Source organism: Carcharhinus amblyrhynchos, chromosome 8 (assembly GCF_965287045.1).
Source record: "Carcharhinus amblyrhynchos chromosome 8, sCarAmb.v2.hapA, whole genome shotgun sequence".
NCBI lineage: Eukaryota > Metazoa > Chordata > Chondrichthyes > Carcharhiniformes > Carcharhinidae > Carcharhinus > Carcharhinus amblyrhynchos.
Genome location: NC_137331.1, coordinates 34,652,544 through 34,679,941, shown reverse-complemented (window position 1 = coordinate 34,679,941; position 27,398 = coordinate 34,652,544). Strand labels below are relative to the sequence as shown.

The window sequence follows — 27,398 nt, the reverse complement described above, 5'->3', positions numbered from 1 at the left end:
ATAAGTAAGCTTACATTAACACTGCAACGAAGTTACTGTGAAAATCACCTAGTCGCCACACTCTGGCGCCTGTTCGGGTACACTGAGGGAGAATTTAACATGGCCAATGCACCTAACCAGCACATCTTTCGGACTGTGGGAGAAAACCAAAGCACCCAGAGAAATCCACTTAGAGACACGAAGAACGTGCAGAGTCAGCATAGACAGTCACCCAAGATGGGAATCGAACTCGGCTCTCTGGCACTGTGAGACAGTGCCAACACCGTGCCACCGGAATGTGGGAGGAAACCAGAGCACCTGGAGGAAACCCATGTAGACACAGGGAGAATGTGCATTACACACACACAGTCACTTGAGGCTGGAATTGAACTCAGGTCTCTGGCACCGTGAGGCAGCAGTGCTAACCACTGTGCTGTTATCTTGTCTGTACTCATTTAGACAAAAGGTTGCATTGTTGATGGAGTGACCCTTTGATGAAAGCTCAGGCACTAATTCAAATGTTAGACACTTGTTATTTCAAGTAGACAAACAAAGGAAAGGATTTTGGGGTCCACACAGATATTCCCTTTTAGATTTTTGTACATGGTAACTATGATTGTAGCCCTTTAACAGATTGCTTTGTCTTCTCCGCACACACACTAATGAAACTTTAATTAGGATCACTACAGATGTATTTACCATCGTGTCATTAATCGATAATATAGTACTTAGTGTTGCATTTCCACACACGCCACTGGATGCCTCATTAAGCTAAACAAGAAACTGTCTGCTCCAAGATTCCACTGATAGTAAATGCTACAAAGTGGCACCAATAAAATCGTTTCTGCTTTACTTCCTGCTCATAAAAATTTATGCCACACATTAAATGGCCGGATCTGCTTCTAACAAGCTGCTGAAGGAAAACCCCCATCAAACAGCTACAATTAAGCTCAAAGGTATTTAAAAAATGTTAAGCAACAGCTCATCAACCCACAGAGGTATTAACCCTTTCACCAAGCCTGTTACATTCTTAGGTGCATTGACCATGCTAAATTCTCCCTCAGCCTCTCCCGAACAGGCAACAGAGTGTGGTGACTAGGGGATTTTCACAGTAACTTCATTGCAGTGTTAATGTAAGCCTATTCGTGACACTAATAAACTAAACTTCTGCCCGTATCCTTATTAATAAAGCAAATATCGGTTCTGCTGCTGGAATTAGGCGGCAATGAAGGGGAAGGGGAGCACTTGCCATGGGGTTCAAACCAGTTAGGAACATTTGAGCTGATTTCTCGGGGCTTCTTTCTGTAACAGTATTTCCGTCAGCCCAAGACTTAGGCAGCGATCGTCCACGCAGTTTTCCAGACATACAATTATGTCCACATTTTCCTGCTTCCCCGGTTGAGAAAAAACAGGGCAGTTCAAAATTGAGTGGAAACATGGGTCCAGCCCAATGATTAATGACTCGCCACTGCTTGCATCTTTTTTCCTTTTTGTTTTAAAATTCCTTTCAAAAACAAAAGAGGAGAAATATTTCCTCTATTTCGGGTTGAATGAATTCCTCGTACTGGGTAAAGGTCAGTTGGGTCAGTCACTTGCTGGATTCCTAACTACAGCCAACAAGCAGAAAACAGCACGGACTGAACGCCGCAATGTAAGGTTACTCGAGGTGACGGGGACCCCCGACTGGGGCAGGACGGGGCGGTGGGGACCCTCCCCCCCCAGTGGGCAGGGCAGCAGGGGCACCCCGGCCGGCAGGGCTGCGGGGAGGCCTCCCAGCCAGGGAGGGTGGTCAGCAGGGGGGACCCCCCCCAACCCCCGCAGTGGGCGGGGCAGTGGGGGCACCCCGGCCGCTGGCAGCCCCTGGCAGATGGGGGCTTTTGGTGGGGGGGGGGGGCCTCCCGGCCAGCGAGGGGTGGGGGCCCTCACGGGTGTGCACAAGAGTCACCAACTGAATATCCATCATTGCCTTAATTGGAAAAGCTGGATAGATTTTCCCTCGGGATTAAAAGAAGCTTTTTTCCCACATTTTCCTCAGCAGCATAGGCACAATTTCAGCTGAAGTTTAAAGTAAACAAGCAGTCGGATGTTGTGATGGGTGATGAGCTTTACATTAAAAAAAAATCGCATCTTCACCACAATCCTGTTTATTTAACACATGAGTTTGATTAAGTTTTGCATTTTTCTGCACACATGGAAGTTATAGCTGTCATTTTCCACACGGTTTCTCCTCCTACTTAATCCAAATGCAATTGTACAAAGTAATAGCCAATGTGCTGAATTTAAAGATTATTCCATCGTTTGCCAGTAATCAGAGAATTAATAAAGATCGACGTTAATGGCCGATGTGACAAAATGAACATCTTCACATAAAATGAGAACAAGAGGAGTTTCACTCCTCGGTGGTTGACTTGGTCATTTGAAAGGAACAGAAACCTCACTGTGGTAGCATAGCCCCTTTAAGGGGGTGATCCACGAGAACCATGTGATCGGGCTGGACCCTATGAACAGTCAGCACAGAATACAGTTTGCCTGAAGGTAGCTGCATGACGAGGTCTTTATCTTGAGCTGTCAGGAACGTAGTGGCAGAAACAATTTTTGCGCCAAAAGTGCCCCTAGCTATGACTGTAACACTACATTCTGCACTCTCTCCTTTCCTTCTCTATGAACGGTTTGCTTTGTATAGCGCGCAAGAAACAATACTTTTCACTGTATCCCAATACATGTGACAATAATAAATCAAATAATCCAGTGACAATACCACTGTGCCACTGCCTCCCCAATTATAGAATGATACCAACCCTGAAAGAGGTCATTTTGGCCCATTGTGTGCCCCTTTGACAAAATAATCCATTCTCTGGCTCTCTCTCTCTCAATAGCCCACAATTTCTCTTCCTTCAATTATTTACCCAATTCCCTTTTGAATGCTCCTGTTGAAACTGCTTCCTCTTACTTTAAATGCAATGCATTCCAGATCACAATCACGTACTCTGAAAACCTACTTCCTCAGGCCATCTCAAATTCCTTTACAAATCGCTTTAATCTCACACCCTCTGATTACCAACTCTTCTGCTGAAGTTCCTCTAGCAACGCCCTCAAGATTCTGAGCATCTCTATCAAGTTTCCTCTTAACCTTCTCCACTCCAAGGAGAACCAGCCCTGTTTATCCTGTCTCTCCATTCAGTACTTGGGTTGAGGGACAATTCTAATAAAACTACCCTCCCTACAGCACTGACATTCTTCCCAAATTGTAGTTTCCCAGAGGTTGCTAGAGGTTGGCCAGGCTAAGCCTTTATTCTTTGGTACATAGAAAAATGAGGGGGGGCCTTACTGAGGTGTATAAAATCATAGGGGGCATAGATAAGATGAACACACACACTCCTTTTCCCAGGGAAGGGGAATTGAAAATGAGGGAGCGCAGGTTTAAGGTGAGAAGGGAAAGATTTACAAGTGACCTGAAAGTCAACTTCACAGAGGATGCTGTGTATATGGAATGAGCTGCCAGAGAAAGTGGTTGAGGCAGGTACAATAGTAACATTTAAAAAGCATTTGGATAAGTACACGGATAGGAAAGGATTAGAGGGATATGGGTCAAACACGGGCAATTAGAATTGGCTGGGAGGGCACCATCGTCAGCACAAGACCACAAGACATAGGAGTAGAATTAGGCCACTCGGCCCATCGAGTCTGCGCTGTCATTCAATCATGGCTGATATTTTTCTCATCCCCTTTCTCCTGCCTTTTCCCCATAACCCCTGATCCCCTTATTAATCAAGAACTTATCTGTCTCTGTCTTAAAGACACTCAATGACCTGGGCTCCACAGCCTTCTGCAAAGAGTTCCACAGATTCACCACTCTCTGGCTGAAGAAATTCCTCCTTATCTGTTTTAAAGCATCATCGCTTTAGCTTGAGGTTGTGCCCTCTGGTTCTAGTTTTTCCTACTAGTGGAAACATCGTCTCCACGTCCAGTCTATCCAGGCCTCGCAGTATCCTGCAAGTTTCAATAAGATCCCCCCCTTCCTTCTAAACTCCTACGAGTACAGACTCAGTCCTCAACCGTTCCTCATACAAGCTCTTTATTCCGGGGATCATTTTTGCGAGCCTTCTCTGGACCTTTTCCAAGGCCAGCACATCCTTCCTTAGATATGGGGCCCAAAACTGCTCACAATACTCCAAATGGGGTCTGACCAGAGCCTTATACAGCCTCAGAAGTACATCCCTGCTCTTGTATTCTAGCCCTCTCAACATGAATGCTAACATTGCATTTGCCTTCCTAACTGCCAACTGAACCTGCACGTTAAGGTTAAGAGAATCTTTAATAATGACGCCCAAGCAAGGACTGGATGGGCCGAATGGCCTGTTTCCATGCTGTATTGCCCTATGACTGACTTCAAGTGAATAGGGCTAAGCTGAGGCAATTCTGTGTTTTTAATCATCACATAACCTCCTTGCTCTGGTACTCCTTCTATTAATAAAGCCAAGGATCAAAAATTCTTTCAAAACTTCTCAACTTGGATCACCTTCAAACATTTGTGTACATGCACCCAGATCTCTGTTGCTGCACCCTGAAATTGTAGCATTTTGTTTATACTGCTCTCTCTTCATTCCCTCTGCCAAAATTAAAAGACTTTTTAAAGACTAATTAAAAGACTTTTAATTTTCATAAAAAAGTTCATAGCATGGCACTTTGTCAAACTTTTTTTTGAAAGTACATACACACAGCATCTACTGCTCTACCTATTCTGATATTTCAAAGAGTGTGATAAAGTTAGTCAAACATGATTGGCTAACCAGTACTGTCCAGCCTATTTTTTTGAAACGCCAGTTGATTTTCCCATCTTTCAGTCTGCCCGTCATGGATGCTAGGCTGACGAGCTTATCCGTCACTGTGTATATTAAAAGCAAAAGGTGTAATTTTTGCAACCCGCCCCTGTCCTCTGGCACCACACCCATTGCCAAGGGACATTGGAAGATTATGGTCCAATCCCCAACAATTTCTGTCCTGGCTTCCTACAGCAAACGAGGATGCATCCCATCCGGATAGGGTGACTTTTCTACTTTGAGGACTGTACATCTTCTTTAGCTATCCAATATTGCTGCTCTCACTGGCGGGTCTTTCTGGGGCCATGGACTGCGACCACCTCCCCCGCCCTTACCCAAACCCCCTCCCTTCACCCCTTGCTCGGCAGTTCCACTGCAGCGGAGTGTAGGAACTATTGGAAAAACCTATTCGACAGCGGTGGAATAAGGAGATCTGCCACTGGCCAATGGTGGGCTGCTCCTTCCAATGCAGTACAGGCCATGGGGGGAGGGGGAAGGGGAGAGATAGAGAGAGTCCCGCTCCACAAGGCTATGGAAACATTGATGGCAAGAGACTTTCACTCACTATGTTATTTATTAAGGGCCAAACCATCTACAAGTTGGGTGGCACAGTGGTACAGTGGTTACCACTGCTGCCTCTGCACCAGGGACCCGGGTTCGATTCCCGGCTTGGGCCATTCTGGTGTGTGGAGTCTGCACATTCTCCCCGTGTCCACGTTTCCTCCGGGTACTCCGACTTCCTTCCGCAGTCCAAAAGATGTGATGGTTAGGTGCACCGGCCATGCTAAATTCTCCCTCGGTGCCCGAACAGACGCCGGAGTGTGGCAACTGGGGGATTCTCACTTCATTGCAGTGTCAATGTAAGCCCACTTGTGACACGAATAAATGAACTTTAAAAAACTTTAGATGGCTCTGAAAATGAACTGTGCTGCTTTTCATTGCCACTGTATAACAACGGAACCAGCCAGTGAGAAATGTGTAGCTTCTAAGATAGAAATATGGTGGCCCTCACACAAGTCATAAATCAGTCCACTTAGCATAAGGTTAAGATGACTGTCTAGCATTCTGAAAGCGCATGTTTCGCAAAGCGTGCCAGGTATTTAGCTCTTAAGATGGAGGATCAATTATCGCTGACAGGACTGCTACAGGTTATAGAAACACAAACTAGGAGGAGGCCATTCAGCCCTATGCGCCTCCTCCACCATTCATTTTGATCATGGCTAATCATTCAATTCAATATTCTGATTCCTCCCCCCGCTCCCGTATCCCTTGATCCCTTTAGCCCCAGAGCTACACCTAATTTCTTCTTGAAATCACAAAACGTTTCAGATGCAACTGCATTCTATGGTAGTGAATTCCACGCGTTCACCACCCTAACCTGCAATGGGGAGCTGTGCCTCTCTGATTCCCACTTCCTCAGCTGATACGCATTTCCCTCTCTTTTAAGGTTTGACAACCTTAAAAAATCACATTGGAAATCACAATGGAACACTCTATCCAAAAAAAAACAGAGTTGGAGTCCAGGAACAAGATTACTGTCATTGAAAGTGCCCAGAGTTTTTCCAGGGAATGCTTGTACGTAACGTCCACTTGTTTGGTTGGGAATGTTGCTCCTGCCCCATAACGCCACCACTCCAATTTGCAATTCTGCCCCTGAGAGTTAACCTAGCAATGTCAATGCTAAAGTGCCAAATCAGGAGCATGTGTTGCACAATTTGCTGGACTAACATATTGCAGGCACATCTGTTTAGTAACAGCAGAATGCAAGTCAGACCCTGAAAGAATAGACACACCAACCCATGGCATTTGAGAAACAGGTGCAACCTGCCCCATGGAGCAGGTTTTTCTACCTAGACACTGGGGCCAAGTTGTAAACTTGAATGGCCCCAGTTCACCAAGAGTCATGGCAGGCTTTTGAAGGGTCTCTGTTCTGAGACATTGTCTTGTGTTCTGGAAAGCATGAAGCTCACTTAAGAAAAGCTTTGCGCTGACAGTTCTGCATTGGTGAGCAGAAAAATAAATAATCAACTGCAGACCAGAAAATAAATTAAAAATGCTTCAATGCTCAAGTTGCATCAACCGCAAAACTCTAACTGTAATAGGAATCGTCAACTTCCATTTTTACAGCATAGTCTGTCTGTTCCACCACTCCCCTCATCGATAACCCTCAGATATCTACACACCTCCAATTCTAGCCTCAAGCACAGCTCTGATTTTGATGGTTCCACTATTGGCAGGCATGCCTTCAGCTAGCTTAACCTGAGGCACTGGAGTTCCCACTTGAAATCTCTGACTCTTCAATTCTTCCTCATCCTTTCAGAGTGTTTCTTTAAATCTACCTCTTTGACAAAGTTTTTGGTCACCTCCATTATATGGTAGGGTGACCAAAATATTCTCCAAGAAGACTCCCACAAAGAACACTTTCAGAGACATTTCCCTTTGTTATAAGTGCTACGTAAATGCAAGTTGCCATCACACTCATGAATGTATTGATTTTTTTTTGTTTTTATTCCAATTCAATCAAATTGAGTCCAAGTCAGAGTCTCAAATTGAGACATTCCCGATCCAAGCTGACAAGACAGGGCTCTCACCTCCTGTCTTGGGTTTGATCTACATGATCCAAGCTGATTGAAGTAGACATAGCTCCTCCTCCAAGGCTTGATTTTATTTGCATCTGAGCCAAAGGCCGAGATGCCGCTTTTAAAAATTGCTTCATATGAAGCTAAAATGTAACCTAATGACTTCAGCCAAGCACAACATGTCGATACCACACTTGATCTAAAGGCTGGAATCGGTCAAGGTATTATGATAAACATCACAAAAAAAATCAATTAAAAGTAGCCTGTTTTACACTATGTCTATTTGTACCAAGTGTATGGACATTTTGTGTCAATGTGCTAAATGCTAAGCTTCACTGAGAAATGTTCCAACTTTAACTTAAATTTGGATAAAGTTTTGATTCATGGTTATAGATTATGATTCGGGTTTGCAGCCCATTTGCAATCAAAGGGAACGATCGATTCTGAATGAGGGATCCTGTGTACGGGCATAGCCCTCCTTGCTCCAGTCTATGCAAAGACTTCATTTTAAGATATTTCTGCCTATGCATATTCACATTTAAATGCTCGACTGTCAGGGTTAACTAACTCTGCCAAGCTGAACAACTGTGGCTAACTTGACAACATGTAGAATCAGAAGGCATAATGGGTTAGCTAAAAAATTGACTGCATTCCTGAAGGGTACACAATGCAGGTAAACAACAGTTTCCCATAACAGCAGCTGCGAAGGACACTTCAATAATGAGATAAGGGTTAAAATATATTTTGATTTTAGAGTGTGTAATCGGGTTCCACTCATTTCAGTACTTTTTTTTAAAAAGGAGGCCTGGCCAGAAGCCAGTCTCTAAGTTTGCTTTTTTGCTTCCGTCATATTAATTCTTTAAGTTTTCAATAAAAGAAAACCATTTTAAAACCCATATCAGTGCTGTCCTCTTGTTTGTTCAAATGAATGAATGAACGCACTCAGCAATGTTGGATTAGTTACTGTGGTTTATTTCTCTGCCATTTTTATCCTCTTTCAGATTTGCACAGTTCCCAACCCAAACCGGTCAACTGAAACATTTCTAAATCTCCTGTTTCTCATGGTTAAAAAGTTCAAATTGTGCCTCAGTGATTTCGTTTTTTTCTTTTTTAAACGGATTTGAATAGTAACTGGGTGATGAGTTTTCAACGAAGCCTTTAGTTTTTAAAAAGAAATCATGTGTTTTTGACAAAATGATTCAAGGGATTTTAACTTCAGGACTAGCTTGAAAAAGCTGGGCTTGTTCTCCTGGAACAAAGGAGAGTGAAGGGAGATTTATTAGAGGCGCACAAGATTATGACAGGTTTAGCTAAGTGGGAGAAGAAAAAGAGTTTTTCCCCATTAGGCAACAGGACAAGGACCAGAAGACATGGATTTAAACTTCTGGGCAAGAGATGCAGGGGAGGATGGGAGGAACAATCTTTTTACACAGCGTGTGGTAATGGCCTGAAAAATTGCAGTGAGAGCAGACATGATGAGCAATTTGAAAAGGAAATTGTTTGGGCATTTGAAAGAAATAAATTTGCAGGGATAGGGCAGGGGAAATGGAAATGACTGGATTCCTCTAGAGAGTTGGCATGGAGTAGATGGGCTGAATGACTTCCTGTGTGGTTAGGACTCAATGATTATACTGTTTTTCAAGTAGCCACTTGCAAGCTTAAGGTGGGCTCTTTTCATGGGCTGTTACCAGTGAAACATAGAAAATAGAAGCAGGAGTAGGCCATTCAGCCCTTCAAGCCTGCTCCACCATTCAGTTTCACATGACTGATCATCAAAATCAATATCCTGAAACCGCCTTCCTCCATATCCCTTTAGCCCCCAGAGTGATATCTAATCACATTATGCTTTGGCCTCAACCAATTTGTGTGGCAGTGAATTCCATTGATTCACGTCTGAGTAAAGAAATTCCTCCTCACCTCTGTTTGGGGATAACATCCTCAGACTATGACCTGGGTTCTAAATTCCCCCACTATTGGGAATAATTTTTCGGAATCTACCCTGTTAGAATTTTTGAAGTTTCTATGAGATCCCCTCTCACTCTTCTATACGCCAATAAACCTAATCCTAAGCAACTTAGTCTCTCCTCATATGAAAAGACCTGCCATTCCAGGAATCAGGCTGGTACACCTTGATGGTGCTCCATCTATTGCTGGGACATCCTTCCTCAGATAAGGACACCAAAACTGCACACAATACTCCAGGTTTGGCCTCACCAACGCCCTGTGCAGTTGTAGTAAAACCAAGCGCTGGTGAAGGAGCAGGGACATTTCCCAATGTACTGAGTGTGTTTGCTATTTTTAAAAAGTTATTGTTCAAATGAACAAAAGGTCCCAAAACACCAATCTCTTCACAGCTCTCTCTGGTGAAGACAGCTGTATAAAGAACAAATGCGTAATTGGCTTTACAAATAAAAACGGAGGGTGGATATTATTCCACAACTGGTATATTGTAAAAGAAAAGAACAGATTACAATATATGTGTTGAGCGAATTTGCTGCTTTTGGGTGGGGATAGGAACATACACATTTAGAAATGTACCTAGTACAGTATCAGTAAAAGCTTCACAAACCAAACTTTAATTATTCATTTGTAATTTAGTCAAATCGACTCCGACCATACTTTTCACATTCACAGGGAAAGCAGTCCCATGGAGAAAACATACAATTGAAGTTTAGTTTATTTACTAGTCATAATTAAGGCTTACATTAATATTGCAATGAAGTTATTGCGAAAATCCCCTCGTCGCCATATTCCAGCGCCTGTTCGGGTACACTGAGGAGAATTTAGCACCTAACCAGCATGTCTTTGGGACAGTGGAAAAAAACTGGAACATCCAGAGGAAATCCACACAGAACGGTGAGAGGTTGCAGACTCTGCACAGACAGTCACCCAAGCAGGGAATCGAACCTGGGTTCCTAGCGCTGTGAGGCAGCAGTGCTAACCACTGTACCACCCAAAAGCCCTAAATGACAACATCTGCGCTAACTTCTCCTTAAAACCATTCTCATCTAAGTAACCCATCAGCCATCCGACATTCCCTCCCCCTATTTTTCCCCTTTTTATTTCACTTCCATTTATATATGCACGCACAAGATCACTGCCACCCACATTCTCCTTACACAGGATGTACAATCACAGAATTGCTACTGCGCAGGAGGCTATTTGACCCATCCTGATTGTGTCAGCTCTCCGAATGACCAATTCACATCCCACCTTCTCCCTGCACATTCTCCTAACAATCCAGTTCTCTCTGAATGTCTCATTTGAACCTGCTTCCAGCCACACACACAGTTGGTGCAGTGCAGTTCCTAACCACTCGCTGGGTGATGGTGCTTTTCAGCATGCCTCCATTGCTTCTTCCGCCAATTGCCATAAATCGGTGTCCTCTCCTGTTCAGGAGTGGGAACAGTTTTTCCCCCAAATACTCTGGCCAGACTCCTTATACTTTTGAACATCTCGATCAAATCTCCTCTCAGCCCTCTCTTCTGAGGAGAAAAGTTCCAATCTATCTTTGTAACTGGAGTTCCTCATTCTTGGAACCATTCTCATGAATGATTTCTGCATTCTCTCCAACACCTTCATTATCTTCCTGTTAGCCAGAACTGGATGCAATACTCTGGCTGAGGCTAAACTGGTGTTTTATACAAGTTCAACATAACCTCCATGTTCTTGGACTCTATGGTCCAATTTATAAAACCCATAATATTGTTTGCTTTATTAACTACTTGGCAGCATTAACAACTTGGGCAGCACGGTGGCTACCACTGCTGTGTCACAGTGCCAGGGATCCAGGTTCGATTCCCGGCTTGGGTGACTGTCTGTGTGGAGTTTGCATGTTCTCCCCATGTCTGCGTGGGTTTCCCCCAATGCTCCAGTTTCCCCCCTCAGTCTGAAAGATGCACTGGTGAGGTGCATTGGCCATGCTAAATTCTCCCTCAGTGTACCCAAAAAGGCACTGGAATGTGGAGACTAGGGAATTTCCACAGCAACATCATTGCAGTGTTAATGTAAGCCTATTTGTGACACCAGTGAATAAGCTTAAACTTTAAACTACTCGCTCAACTTGTTCCATTTCCTTCAATGCATGTATTTATCCAGGTCCCTCTGCTCCTGCACGCCATTTAGAATTCTGCTCTTTATTTGATGTTGTTCCCAGTGCTCTTTCTACCAAATAAATCACCTCACACTTCCTGGCATTGAACTTCATCCGCCACTTGTCTGCCCTTTTAAAGTTCTGCACTCTCCTCCTTACAGCTCACACACTCCTTCCTCATAGTTTCCTATCATCTGCAATTTTTTCCCCCCCCAACTGTGCCCTGTATACCAAGTTCTGAGTCACTGGTGTACATCAGGAAGTGCAACAGTCCCAATACTGAACCCTGGGGAATTCCGCAATCAGCCTTTCTCCAGCCTGAGAAACATCCATTCATCACCACTCCCAGCTTCCTGCCACTCAGCCAGTTTCATATCTGTGTTGCTGGTGCTGCCCCTTTTATTCCACGATGATAACTTTGCTCACAAGTCTGCTGCGTGGCTCTGTATCAAATGCCTTTTGGGAGCCATGACATCCCTATAGAGCAGAATCGGCCCATCAATTCTGCACCGATCACAATCCTACCCAGGCCCTATCCCCATAACCCCCTGCATTTACCCTAGCTGGTCTCCCTGACACTAAGGGGCAATTTAGCTTGGCCAATTAATCTAACCTGTACACCTCTGGGCTGTGGGAGGAAACGGACTTCTGAATAGACCTATCTCGCATTAAGTTGATCTTTCTCCACACCTTAGCTGTAACTGTGACACTACATTTTGCAGTCTTTTGTTTCTTTCTCTATGAATGGTATGCTTTGTCCGTATAGCACGCAAGAAACAATACTTTTCACTGTATGCTATTACATGTGACAATAATAGATCAAATCTCACGCAAACACAGGGAGAATGCATAAACTCCAGAGTGATCCGAGGCCAGAATTCAACCTGGGTCTTGAACCTGGGCTGTGAGACAGCAGTGCTAACCACTGTGCTGCCCATGTACACCACATCACTGACATTACCCCCATCGACCCTCTGTTACCGCTCCAAAGAAAAACCTCCAGCAAGTTAGTTCAATGCAATTTCTCCCCTTAGCAAATATGTGCCGGCTTTCCTCAAAAAAAAACAATTTGTCCAAGTGATTATTAATTTTGTCCGGAATTACTACTTCTAGAAGATTCCCCACCATCCAGGTTAAACTGCCTGGCCTGTAACTTCTGGGCTTTTCTTCATACCCTTTTTAAGAGCAAGGCTGTAATATTCTCCAGCGCCAACCCTAAGTCAAAGGAAGACTGAAAGATTATGGTCAGTGCCCGCATCATTTCCACTCACACTTCCTCCAGTATCCTTGGATGTATCTCATCTGTTCCCAGGGCCTCCACAACTTTAAGCCCAGATAGTCAATCGCCACCTCATCAATTTTAAATCATTTTTGTACATTAATTACCTCTCTTTTCACAGTAATCCCAAAGCATTTTCCTTGTTGAAGGCAGATGCAAAGTATTCATTTAATAGTTCAGCCATATCCCCTGCCTCCAAGCACAAATCTCCTTTTGGATCATCCCACTCCTCCTGTTACCACTCTTTTACTATTTAACAAAGAACAGGGCACAGGAACAGGCCCTTTGGCCAACCAAGACTGCACTGATACGCAGTTTCTATCCCACTTTATGCCACCCGTTCATGTGTGTCCTTCAAGATATACCTTGAATGTTGCTAATGTGTCTGCTTCCATCAGCTTCACTGGCGGCATGCTCCAGGCACCCACCACCCTGTGTGAAAAACTTTCACCGCACATCTCCCTTAAACAGACCCCCTCTCACCTTAAACCTGTGCCCTCTTGTATTCGACCTTTCAACCCTGGGGAAAAAGACTCTGACTATCAACCCTACCCATGCCTCTCATAATTTTGTAGACTTCTATCAGATCGCTCCTCAGCCTCTGCCTTTCCAGTGAAAACAATCTAAGAGTATACAATCTCTCCTCACACCTAAAAACCCTCCCGGCCAGGCAACATCCTGGTGAACCTTCTTTGCACCCTCTCCAAAGCATCCAAGTCCTTCTGATACTGTGGTGATCAGAACGGCATGCACTATCCCAAATGCAGCTTAATTAAAATTTAATACAGCTATAATAACTTGCCAATTTATGTGCCCATAGATGACATTAGGATGCCCTTATATCTTAGCTGCTAATCTCTTTTCATACTCTCCCTCAGTTCCTTTTTCTATTTCCCCTCTGCACCATCTATATCCAGCCTGGTTCTACATAATATTATCGACCTGACATTTGTCAGAAGCACTTTTTTTTTGTTAATAAATCACCATCTAACAATTCAAATAAAATATTCTTCCTCGAATGGGCAAGTCAATTTGGAAAATGCAGAACGACAACACAAAATACATCAACAGAGCAGCACTTCTGGAGAGAGTTGTAACAGAGGTCTTAATGGCAGGATTAACCACATGTAACGCAGCTCTTGGATATTACTGAAAGTGCTTCATTAATTAATATTTTGTCAAAGATGTCTTCCACATAGCTTCAGAGGAAGTGAATTATTTAGTACATTACATTATTACATTATCTTTTCTTCTCAAATCTAGGCCACTGAAGAAAGTTTGTGCCAGTTTAAATTCAATTCCCAATAGATACAAGCCTCCAGCACAAAATGCCTTTTGATTCGAGAATAAGTGCTGGAAATTCATCAATGCCTTTTGGAAGGATGGACTGCACACTGCAATAACAAAAAAAAGTTTTCTTTGCTCCTAACCTGAAAAGAAATGGCTGCTCATAAAACAAGAGTTAATGATTTGGAATAAAAGCATTCTAACACAGACAGGCAGAGAATGAAAGACTGCAACCTTTCCCTACCTCCCCCTTTCGCGCCCGCTTATTTACCAGTTAAACTTGTTGCTCTGGGTGACTCTTGAACGGTTGCAGATTTGGTGCGGCCTTGGTGCCTGCGTTTGTTCGTCGCCGATCGCGTCGTTCGAATGTGCACCTCGCTGACTTTGAAGAAAACCACCATAAAGGGCTGTTTGTCGTGTGGCCCATGCTGTCCTATCAGCCCTGCCAGCTTGGGGTTGACACCTTGACCTGCATGAACATGAGATTCAAATTAACACGTTGAACCAAAACCCTTGCTGCAATCAGCAACTGCTTTCTCCAGCTTTGTTTCCTATCTCTCTCGATTTGATTTGTTTTGATTTATTATTGTCATGTATTAGTATGCAGTGAAAAGTATTGTTCTTGCACACTTCACAGACACGACATACCACTCAGCGAAGGAAACAAGGCAGTACAGAATGTAGTGTTACAGTCATAGCTAGGATGTAAAGAAAGATCAACTTAGTGCAAAGTAGATCATTCAAAAGTCTAACCCAACCTAGCTTCCAGAATATTTGCTAAAGGCCAGAAATTGAACCACATCTGTTTAACTCAGTATCATTTATTACCTTTTCATGTTAAAAGTTCTGTGCATGCCCTTCTCCTGAAAGGCTTTATAATGATTTCATAGAAGCCCGTCAAACACAACATGCTGCTTGACAGGTGTACCTGGCCAGATGCACTTTTATAGCCCTATCCCCGTAAACATTTTTAATACTGCGGTGACCTATTCTAAAATCAATTGCTCCCAAGCTATTTCGCAATTATATCCCAATTGGTCACCGTCATATTTCATTCAAAAGGTGCCGTTCTTTAATGGAAGGTCAACAGCTGCAAGTCACTGGGCCTCAATTATTGGCCATGAATTATGGTTTAAGCTCTGGAATTCTTGGCCTGCATGTCTCCCTTTTTCTCCTCTTTTAAGCTTACCTCATTGTCAAACCCTTTGGTCATAGAACCATAGGATCCCTACAGTGTAGGAGGCGGCCATTTGGCCCATTGAGCCTGCACCAACCACAATCCCAACCGAGCCCTATTCCCGTAACCTTGCTAATCCTCCTGACACTAGGGTCAATTTAGCATGGCCAATCTACATAACCTGCACACCTTGGGACTGGAAGAGAATTGGAGCACCCAGAGAAAACCCATGCAGGCACAGGGAGAACGTGTAAACTCCACGCAGACAGTGACCCGAGGCTGGAATTGACCCTGGGTCCCTATCGCTGAGGGTACTAACCACTGTGCCACCCCAATATCTCTATGTTAGCCTATGATGCAATTACAAGGAGACAAGTAAACTAAACCAATGACAGGTGGGCTGATTGAAATTTTTAAATGGTTTTGACAGGGTAGAGGCTGGAGGTAGTTTCCCTGGCTGGGGAATCTAAAATCAAGGATCATAGACGCAGGGCAAAGGGACGGCCATTTTGTCCCAAGATGTGGAGAAACCACTTCACTTAAAAGGTTTGCGGAGTTATGTTGAAGATTCAGACAGACCAGATTTTTGGATAATAAGTGTATTAAGGTGTTATGGAGATGATGCAAGGAGGAGGAGATGAATAGGGTAGCAGGCACAAAAAGGCCAAAGGATCTCCACCTACTTGAACTTCTTACATCCTTTTGTGGCTCAGTGTCAGATGTTGTTCAATAATGCTCCTGTGAAGGGCTTTGCCATGCTTTCCTATGTTACAGGCCACAGTGGTTAACACTGCCACTTCACAGTGCCAGGGACCTGGGTTCAATTCCAGCCTTGGATGACTGTCAGTGACTCGTAGGTTAAATCTGCGGTGTTACTGGGATAGGGCCTGGATAGGATTGATGATGGTGTAATTAGATGGGCTGAATGGTCTCCTCCTGCACTACAGGGATTTTGTGAAATAAATCACAGTAATTGTAATTCTTGCATCTTTTGAACATTCTGGTATAAATACTGCGTGCTATTGATAACAGGGAAAAATAATTGTAATTGGAGGGATGTTAAAGAGCCAACATTACTGGTGATGGTGCAAATCAAATTCCATTCTTAACTCTGCAAGATCAAGTCTGTACTGACTCTGACAAGGCATTTTATCCAGGCCCTATCCTCAACCCCACGTGTTTACCTCATTGCTCCTCCTTCAGCATTGTAGCAATTCCATGGATTCTATAACACAATTATCTCAACTAGAACTCTTTCAAACCAATCAGCAAATTTTAACCAAAAGTGCCTACAGAAGATAATTTTTAACCTCTGAATTATTCAGTTCTTTGTTTCCTTTCTTTTTGACTCACCTGATGATGAACAGCGCTCCGAAAGCTCATGATTTCAAATTAGCCTGTTGGACTTTGACCTGGTGTTGTTAGACAACTTACTTTATCCATTTAGACTGGACTTCAACCACTGACAAGACTTACTTCTGTAAGAAAGGTGTCCCAGATTTGGGCAATCCTGGAAAGCCAATGGGTGGAATTTTCCAGTCCTTCCCGCTGGCAGAATCTTCCTGTCCTGTCAAAGTCTTCCAGTCCCACCAAAGCTGACCCACACCTGGTGGCGGGACAGGTGAGCCTTGCCAATTGTCACTGGCTGCAATGGGGCTGCAAGATCCCACTGGCAGCCAACGGCGAGCTGTCTCTGCCGTGGGAAAACCGGGAAAATTCCAGCGATGTTTACTGCCCATCCTCAATTGCTCTGGAGTGATGGCTGTGGCCATTCTTTAGCAGCTGCACACTGCTTGGTGACAGCGTTCCACTATGGACACCTTTGCTACAGCTACCCAAAAGAGTTGATTATTTAATTAGTGTTTTTGTTTTGGTGCCTTTCTGATTTCAAAAATCATAGAATGAATCATAGAATCTCTACAGTGCAGGAGGCGGCATTTTGGCCCATTGAGTCTGCACCCACAACAATCCCACCCAAGCCCTATCCCTGTACACCCACATATTTATCCAATTTCCCTGACACTAGGGTCAATTTAGCACGGTCAATCAGCCTAACCTTCACATCTTTGGAGTGTAGGAGGAAACCAGAGCACCCGGAGGAAACTCAGGTGGACACGGGGAGAACGTGCAAACTCCACATAGACAGTGACCCAAGCCAGGAATCAAACCCAGGTCCCTGATGCAGCAGCGCTAACCACTGTGCCATCCAATAAAATTGATTATAAGAATTCAATCTGTAAAAAGGTAATACTCTCCTGTAAATCTGCCAAAATTCTAGCAATATTCATTGCGTTTTACTGCTTTAATGCCTTTCAAATCTCTTGACGAGCCCGAAAATAGACTCAAATGTGTTCCGTACTTGGGTTTGACTGAGTTTTTAACAGATCCATCGAGTTAATAATGCAGCCCTTCTGTTCTTAAAAAAGGAGGAAATTTCAGGACGCAGATTATGGGGAAGGACAGCTTTAAAATGAAACAGTGTTTCTTTATTTCATGCGTGTTTTTCTTCCACCCAGCCCAAGTTTGAAAAGTAAACGGCTCACGCCCGCTCTCCACAGTAACACAGGGGCAGGGCTCTCTGTGGGACTCCAGTGTGACGATAGAAGAAATACTTGTGGAAAACTCTTTCCCCCCCACCACCACTCCCCCCAACCCAGGAGTCTGACCGACATGGGTTTTCCAAACGTAGCTCAGCTATCCTGGAAGATTAGAATTAGGCCTTTAATCCAAAGGGTAAACCATTATATTTTTGGCACGCCTGGAGTTCCACATGGAATAATGACAGGTCAATTCCAAGAAAGATCGTTCTTAAAAAAAAATACAGAACTATGTCTAGACATGGATGACGTGGTAGAAAATAAAGGAAAATATTTAAGTCCATTTCAACAAACCTGACTAACTCATTACACATTGAGCCATACACTAACTCACATCCTTTGTATGTATTCCAATTTGTAATCTCAGTGACGCGAGCTTTCTACAGATGTAATATTGATAAAGTATTTTGGGCCTGTATTAATGTATGCCTCTATAACTGTGGATTCCCTCAGTTCAATTTTCGACCCATTAATTCCCAGTAATGAGAACTAATCAGATTCAGGAATTTTACCTCAAATGCTAGAACAACCTGTCGCACTATCTGGCAACACAGTGGCAAAGTGGTTAGCACTGCTGTGTTAGTGTGTCAGGAACCCAGGTTCAATTCCCGGCTTGGGTCAGTGTCTACACGGAGTCTGTACATCCTCCCTGTATCTGCGTGGGTTTCCTCTGGCTGCTCCGGTTTTCACCACAGGCCAAAGTGTTGGTTAGGTGGATTGCTTCTCACCTTGAACTGTGTTCCCTCATGACTGACCCTTCAACAAAGGGGAACAGCTACTCCCTATCCATCCTGTCCATGCCCCTCAATCATAGAATCACAAAATCCCTACTGTGCAGACGCAGGCCATTCGGCCCATCAAGTCTGCACCGACCACAATCTTACCCAGGCCCTATCCCCATAAGCCCTCATACGCACCCCACTAATTTCTCTAAGTACCCTTGGACACTAAGGGGCAATTTAGCATGGCCAATCCACCTAACCCACATATCTTTGGACTATGGGAGGAAACCAGAGCATCCAGAAGAAACCCACGCAGACACGGGGAGAACGTGCAAACGCCACACAGACAATGACCCAAGGCCAGAATTGAACTCAGGTCCCTGGAGCTGAGAGACAACAGTGGTAACCACTGTGCCACCATGTCTCTTGTACACCTTGATCAAGTCGCTCATCAGTCTTCCCTGCCCCAATGAAAACCTCAATCTCTCTTCACAACCTAAATGTTCCATCCCTGGCAGCATCCCAGTGAATGTCCTCTGCACCCCCTCCAGTGCAATCACATCCGTCCCATAATGTGACAACCAGAACACAGTACTCTAGCTGTGGCCTCACCAAAGGTCTACATAATTCCAACATGACTTCCCTGCTTTTGTAATCTGTGCCTCGATTGATAAAGATAAGAGCCCTAAAAGCCTTTTTTCACCACCCTACTAACATGTCCTTTCACCTTCAGAAATTTATGAACAACCAAGGTTCCTTTGTTCCACAGAACTTTAGTGTCATGTCGTTCATTGAATACTTCCTTGTCAAATTATTCTTCCAACGTGCATCACCTCATCTGCCACTTATCTGCCTATTTGTTTATCCAGTCTATACCTTCTTGTGGCCCTAGACTCTCCATCTCATTGTTAACCATCCGGCTAATTTTGTACAGTCCACAAATTTACTAATCCTACTCCCGCTCCCACATACTCATCTAAGTTATTTATATAAATGACAAATAATAGGGGACCCATTGCAGATCCCGGTGGTATGCCATTGTCTTCCAGTCACTCAGCCTTCTGTCATCAACCTCTGTCTCTAACAACTGAGCCAATTTTGAACTACTTTATCAAATTACCATATATCCCACAAGCATTTGCCTTCTTTATAAGTCTTCTATATTAAACCTCGTCAAAGTCTTTGCTGAAATCTATACAGACTACACAAACGGCACTATCCTCATCTACACACCTGGTCACCACCTCAAAAGATTCAACCAAATTTGTTAGGCATGACCACCCTTGGATGAAGCCATGCTGACTATCTCTGATCAAACCTTGCCTGTCCAGAATTTGCTCCAATAGTTCCCCTACCGCTGACATGAGACTCATTGGCCTGTAATTCCAGCACTTATCTATAACCCTTCTTAAATAGCGGAACAACATTAGTTGTTCTCCAGCCCTCTAGCATCTCTCCCACGCCAAATAGGAATTAAAATTTTGAGTCAGGACCCCTGAAAATTCATCCTTTGCCTCCTACAGCAGCCTGGGACACAATTCATCTGGACCTAGAGACTTGTCCACTTTTAAAGCTGCCAATAGAGTCATAGAGGTTTACTGCATGTAAACAGGCTCATCAGCCCAACTTGTCCATGCCGCCTTTTTTTAAACCTCTATGCTAATCCCAATTGCCTGCATTTGGTCCATATTCCTCTATGCCCATCTTACCCATGTAACTATGTAAATGCATTTTAAAAGACAAAATTGTACCCGCCTCTATCATCATCTCTGGCAGCTTGTTCTAGACACAACACCCTCTATGAAAAAATTGCCCCTGTGGACACTTTGTCTCTCTCCCCTCTCATCTTAAACCTATGCCCTCTAGTTTTAGGCTCCCCTACTTTTGGGAAAAGATATTGACTATCTACTTGATCTGCGCCTCTCATTATTTTATAGACTTCTAAAAGATCACCCCTCAGCTCCTACGCGCCAGAGAAAAAAGTCCCAGTCTATCCAGCCTCTCTGTATAACCCAAACCAAGGCCTGGCAACATCCTTGTAAATCTTTTCTGCACTCTTTCTAGTTTAATAATATCCTTTCTATAATAGGGTAACTAGAACTGTACACAGTATTCCAAGTGTGGCCTTACCAGTGTCTTGGACAACTTCAACAAGATGTCCCAACTCCTGTATTCAATGTTCTGACTAATGAAACCAAGCATGCCGAATGCCTTCTTCACCACTCTGTCCACCTGCAACTCCACTTTCAAGGAGCTATGAACAGATCTCTTTGTTCTGTAACTCTCCCAAATGCCCTACCATTAACTGAGTAAGTCATGCCCTGGTGCAATCTACCAAAATGCATCACCTTGCATTTGTCTAAATTAAATTTCATCTGCCATTCATCAGCCCACTGGCCCATCTTGCAGAAGGAAGCCATCTGGCCCATCGCAAGGACTCTGTGAAAGAGCATCCTATCCAAGGCTCCACAGCGCCCTATCCATGTAACCTTACACATGGCTAATTCATCCAACCGATACATCTTGGGGTACTAAGGCCAATTAGCATGGCCAATGCATCTTGGACTGTTGGAAGAAACCAGAGCACCTGGAGGAAACCCACGCAGACACGGGAAGAACTCCATACAGGCAGTCACCCGAGACTGGAATTGAAACTGGATCCCTGGCGCCGTGAGGCAGTAATGCTAATTCCTGTGCCATTCTGGGAGTCCCATACCCATGCCACTCTCCAGTGAACCAACTTTCTCCTGAATGTCCAATTGGATTTCTCAATAACTGTCTTGTATTCATGACCTCCAGCCCTGACTGTCTGTGTGGAGTTTGCACTTTCTCCCAGTGTCTGCATGGGTTTCCTCCGAGCGCTCCAGATTCCTCCCACAGTCCAAAGATGTGCAGGTTAAGTGGATTGGCCATGCTAAATTGCCCCTTAATGTGAGGGGGATTAAATGGTTAAAATACGTGGGATTACGGGGATAGGGCCTGGGTGGGATTGTTATCGGTACAGACTCAATGGGGCAAATGGTCTCTTCCTGCACTGTAGGGATTCTATGATTCTCTGGCTTTATCCTTGAGTGGAAACATCCACATCTATTGCCATTAAAACCTCATTATTTTAAAAAGACCTATGTTGGGATATCCCTTGGCCTTCTCATTCTTAGAAGTAAGAGACGTGGCCTGCTCTGACAATTTTTTTTTAAACCAAGAAGAGATCAAAAGAATTAATTTGAATTAAGTACATCATTTTCAGTCTTCACAATGCATATTACAGAGCTGTACTGCACAGCCAATCCAGCTCACTCATTTAGCACTAAAGGATTTCACTGTCCCCCCAGGAGTGTTGCTGAAATATTGTTTGTCCGACAAGATTCTACTTCCAGAAATCTTAAATGAACAAAACATAATTTTCAAAAATAAAAAACACCAGACAATGCAGCACTGCAACTTCAAGATATCCTCAAATGAAAAGTTGCAGACATGATTATGTAGAGGGGAGTGTGGGATATTAAACCAGTAAAGGTTGCGTCATTGTATTCAAGCTATCTGCTCTTATATGGATTTCATTCCCTTTCACTAAATGGTGTTTGAACCATTCCTGCTCCGGCCAGTTGTTTTTTGCTGCCTCTCTCCTCTCCACAGCTAACTGACCCCGCAAACTAGAGGAAACAAGTCTTCCCTGTATACCCTACCCAGGCAGGCTATCAAGCAGGCTGCCTTATCTTGCCCCATGTCAAGGTTCTTGAGTATTGTTGGAGCTGCATTCATCCAGGCGAGTGCAGAGTGCTACATCAAACCCCCGACTTGTGCCGTGTAAAAAAATGGACAGACCGCATCTAAAGATGGTTGGGCCTAGGACACTAGCCTGAAGGAATCCTGCACTGATGTCCTGGAACTGAGATGACTGACCTCCAACAATGACAACCATCTTCTTTTGTGCCAAGTATAACTCCAACCAGCAGGGACATCCCACCCCCGTCCCATACCAACCGATTCCCATCAACTCGTTTTACTAGGGCTCCCTGATGCCACACTTGGTCAAATGCTGCTTGATGTGAAGGGCAGTCACTCTCACCCCTTGAGCGAGTTCAGCCCTTTTGTCCATATTTGAAGCAAGACTGTATTGAGATCAGGGGCTGAGTAACCCTGTCAGAACTGCATCAGTGAGCAGGTTGTTAAACAAGTGCCACTTTATAGCACTGTCAATGACCCCTTCCATCACTTTCCTGACAATCAAAAGTAAAATAATGAGGCGTTAATTGGTTGAACTTTTTTTTTAAACCCCATTTCTTGCATACTTGACAGACCTGGGCAGTTCCACATCGTCGGGTAGTTGCCAGTGTTGTAGCTGTACTAGGAGAGCTTAGCTGGGGGCGTGGCAAGCTCTGAAGCACAAGTCTTCAGCACTATTGTGGAATATTGTCAAGTCCCATTGCCTTTGCAATATCCGGTGCTATCATTCGCTCCTTGACATCACATGGAGGAAACTGAATTGGCTGAAGACTGACATGTGATGCTGGGGACCTCTGGGGGGGGACAGAGATGGATCATCCACTCGATACTTCTGGTTGAAGATTAATGCAAATGCTTCAGTCGTAACTTCTGAACAGATATGTGGGGCTCCTCCATCATTGAGGATGGGGATGTTTGTTGATCCTCCTCATGACATTGAAGGTGACTCATTGTGGCTTCAAATTTGTTTCCATTTCATTTGTGGGGCTTGGGCTGGCCAGCATTTATTGCCCATTCCTAGTTGCCCTTGTTCAGAGGGCAGTTGAGTCAACCACGTTGCTGTGGTTTTGGAGTCACATATAGGCCAGACCTGAGTAGGACTGCAGATTTCCTTCCCTAAAAGGGCTTTAGTGAACCAGATGAGTTTTTCTGACAATCGACAATGGTTTCATGGTCATCAGCAGATTCTTGGTTCTGGATATTTGTTTTTATTGAATTTAAATTCCAACATCTGCTGTGGTGGGATTCGAACCCAGGTTCCCAGAACATTAGCTGAGTTTCAGGATTTATGGTCTAACAATAATGCCACTAGGTAGCCAGCTCCCCTCTGTATCGCTTGTACAGTTTGATCCAACCAAGCCAGTGGTATTCACCCTGTGATACATCACCATATGGAATGGGGGCAGTTTTGCCCCAGAGGTTGCCCGATGGAGCAGGAAGACCAGTTGCCTTTGCATCAAGAATATCATCAGATGCAGAGCAAAAGTCTTCTCAGATAGACAGAGAAAATTTGGCAGCAATTTACGCGGTGAAGAAGTTTCATCAATATGTAACCAAGAGAGAAGATGCTGGAAAATTGCAGCAGGTCTGGCAGCATCTGTAAGGAGAGAAAAGAGCTGATGTTTTGAGTCTAGATGACCTGCTACGAGGAGAGGCTCATGTCATAGTGCCACCTCAAGGGAGACTACGTTTATTACAGGAATTGCACAATACACACCATGTACAAAGCACTCACCCAAAGTTATGTTTGGTGGCTGTGCATTGATAAGGAAATGGCAAGAATGGTCAGCCAATGACCCAGTTGTGAAGCCCAACAGACACAGCCGCCACCAGCAAATGTGCATCCTTGGCCAAGAATGCATGAAGACCAGGAGGAGTGTGGTTGAGTGGCTCCTTTAAGGGGCCAACCCCTGAGGGCCACCTGATCGGGTCAAATCTAATGGAGAGGCAGCGTGGGAAACCGAGCCAATCGTGTGCAAGGGGGCATGTCCCAGCTCAGGGAAGACCCTCATTTGGAGTCAGGGTGGAATGGAGAATACATGTGTATATGGTTCTATCAGAACCATTTTTGTACATACACACAAAAATCATTGGTAATAAACCCTTTATAACTTGTATGGAATTAAGAATCTACTGATGACCATGAAAGCATTGTTGATTGGTGAACCAAATGGGTTTTTCTGACAATGTCCTTTAGGGAAAGAAATCTGCCATCCTCACCCGGTCTGGCCTACTTGTGACTCCAGAGCCACAGCAATGTGTTGACTCTCAACTGCCCTCCAAAGGCAACTAGGGATGAGCATTAAATGCTGGCCAGCCAGCGGCACCCATGTCCCACGAATGAATAAAAAAAAACATGGGTTTATGGGGATAGGCCCTGGGTGGGATTGTGTTGATGCAGCTCAATGGGCTGAATGGCCTTTTTCTGCAGCGTAGAGATTCTATGATTCTGAGTTTGGCTGTGAAGATGCCAGGAGAGCAATTTTAAAGTTAAAGTTAATTTATTAGTCACAAGTAAGGCTTACATTAACACCGCAATGAGATTACTGTGAAAATCCCCTAGTTGCCACACTCTGGCACCTGTTCAGGTACACTAAGGGAAAATTTGGTGTGGTCAATTCACTTAACTTAATCTGCACAGCTTTGGAGTATAGGAGGAAACCCAGGCAGAACATCCAGACTCCACACAGACAGTGACTCAAGCCAGGAATCGAACCCAGGTCCCTGGCGCTGTGAGGCAGTGGTGCTAACTACACTCCACCTGTTCTTTGCTGGGAAATGGGCAATTAGCAAAAGTTAGATGAGCACTTCAGATTTGGCCTCAAGGCCCGCACCATTCAGGGTTCAAAGCAATTCTTTAAATGTATGTCCAGCGACTTCTAGGAGGCAAGTTAGATCTGGAAATAGAGTGTGGGAGACAGAACATAATGTGTGTATGTGCACGTGTGTGTGTAAGCGGACAGAACGTGGGCTACACTCTGAGACCCAGGTGTACCAGCCCTCGAACAGGCTGACCAGTGATCCTCAAAAAGGAGTAACTCTGCTTTTTTGTAAAAAAAAAAATTTCTTTCCTAAAACGAGCCCGAGAGGCCCAACCTGCTGATTGATCCGTGAAAGTTTTCCGATCCCAAGGAGCTGTCGAGACCAGTGGCTGCAGCTCGCTTCCGAATTCAAGTGAGGGCCTCACCTTGAAAATGGCCCCATTTTGGACACAGTTTGTAAAGGTCTCTTTGTGCAAAGGCAAGTGTCATTCATCTGTTTACAAGGTGTGTCTCCCGGGTGAGGGCGGTAGGGAGAAGGGAGGGAGGTTCGGCTGAACATGGCAGGTGCCAACTACTTTGTTTTGGCACTAATTCATGAACTGACCAACCTCCATTCTGTAGGTGAAAGCTCGAGACAGTATGTACTCACACCAGTCAGGATGCGAGAGGAACTGAATGACCGTTGTGCCAATAGCTCGCACTCCCCTCCTCACACACGCGCACTACGCGAAAAGCGTTCCGCCATACATCTCAGAAAAACCTTGGCTGCAACTTTTCCCAATCCGACCAGACATTTGGCAGCTGCCTGCGGACATGTGGTAAACATTCCTCTAGCGTGGAGGCCAGCTTTGAAACAGACTGGAACCTGAATCCTGTGAGGAGGATTTCCGGAGAAGGTGTCATCTGGGACTTTTCCATTGTTTTGACCACGAACCTCAGCCGGGGGGGGTGTGGGGGTGGGGGGTGTGTGTGTGGTAGAGAAGAAATCGGAGCACCATGCCGTGCCCGCAATCTTGCCAGCCAGCCTGTGGGCAAGATGCCACTTTACTCCAGAGTCTGGCTTACGGGTACAACCGACACTCTGTAAAGGTTTGAAAGGATTGGTGACTAGGTCCAGAGGGCAGTAAAAGCACGTGCCACCTTCATGGAATCACTGAGTTTCTCTTTCAACAAGAGAAGTGGAAATAAGTTACGTTTCAGATCCACGGATCTCATGCCCGTCTGCAGGGCATTGTGCCAAAGATGTGTGGGTGAGGTTGATCAGCCAGGATAAATTGACCCTTAGTGTCGGGGGATGAGCAGGGTAAACATGTGGGGTTATGGGGATTGGGCCTGGGTGGAATTGAGCACGGTGCAGACTCGATGGGCCGAATGGCCTCCTCCTGCACTGGAGGATTCTATGATTGTAAACACGGACGAGATTTCTGGATCAGTAGCATCTTGTTCCTTCAGATGAAGGAACCTCAGGGTCAGGTTTTGCGATCTGCTCAGTTTTCTGACACTTCCTTACCCGGCGAATCTTCTGCTTCCAAATTATCAGGAAAATAAAGACAGAAAAGTCCCACTGAGCGAAGGTCATTTAGAAGGGATGGAAGGGACAAGTTTTCCCACATAGGAGGGTGGTGAAAGCCTGGAAGGTGCTGCCAGAGGAAGTGTGCAGCAGATCCTGTAACAACGTTCAAGAGGTATCTGGATAGATACACGAATAGGCAGGGAATAGAGGACTATGGACCAGAATAATGAAAGAAAATATTAGATTAGAGAAGCATCTGTGTTGGCACAGACTTGGAGGGCCGAGGGGCCTGTTCCTGTGTTGTACTGAGTCAATTCTTGATCTGTGCCATGTTATTTGTAGTGGAACAGGACCATTTGAGACCTGGGAGGATGTGGGGTTGGGGGGTGGGGGGGAGCCTTTCGAGAGTCACCCCAGGCCCAGATAATGGCCCCGTGCTTCTGTGAGCAATGGCCAATGGCGCAGAGCCAACAAATTCCCAGCAACAATGGCGGAAGAGCCAGAGCCTCAGGAAGAGAATGACTGCTTACGGGTTTCGATAGGAAGAAGTTTTGCTTTTCCTTTAAGCGCGCAGGAGGAACGCTGCGGAAAACCATTTAGTATATCCATATCCATGCTCATTGAAACAGAAAATGGGAGACCTTACTGAGCAACAGAAAAGGAGACATGGAGACACGAGCATAGGGCATGTCCTTGGTCAGATCATTACAACCAAAATATTACCTGATCTAGATAAAGGAGAAAGAGAGGTGGGGGTGGGGGGAGTGCAGGGGTACTCCATATAATTGGCTTCTAAACTTGTATTTGCCCAGATAAAATATTTAGGACTGGTGAGGAGCCTTAATCGAGATCAAAAATGCTTGA

The 27,398-nt window shown here is 44.6% G+C and overlaps 1 protein-coding gene across 1 annotated transcript in view; it reads right to left on the bottom strand.

The window, feature by feature from the left end:
* Nucleotides 1-27,398, bottom strand: part of bmp6 (bone morphogenetic protein 6) — a 114,859-nt gene that overhangs the window by 17,538 nt on the left and 69,923 nt on the right. The window contains exon 4 of the mRNA XM_080193873.1: nucleotides 14,309-14,506. Within this exon, the coding sequence (XP_080049999.1) occupies nucleotides 14,309-14,506 (198 nt within the window). The remainder of the gene's footprint in view (nucleotides 1-14,308; nucleotides 14,507-27,398) is intronic.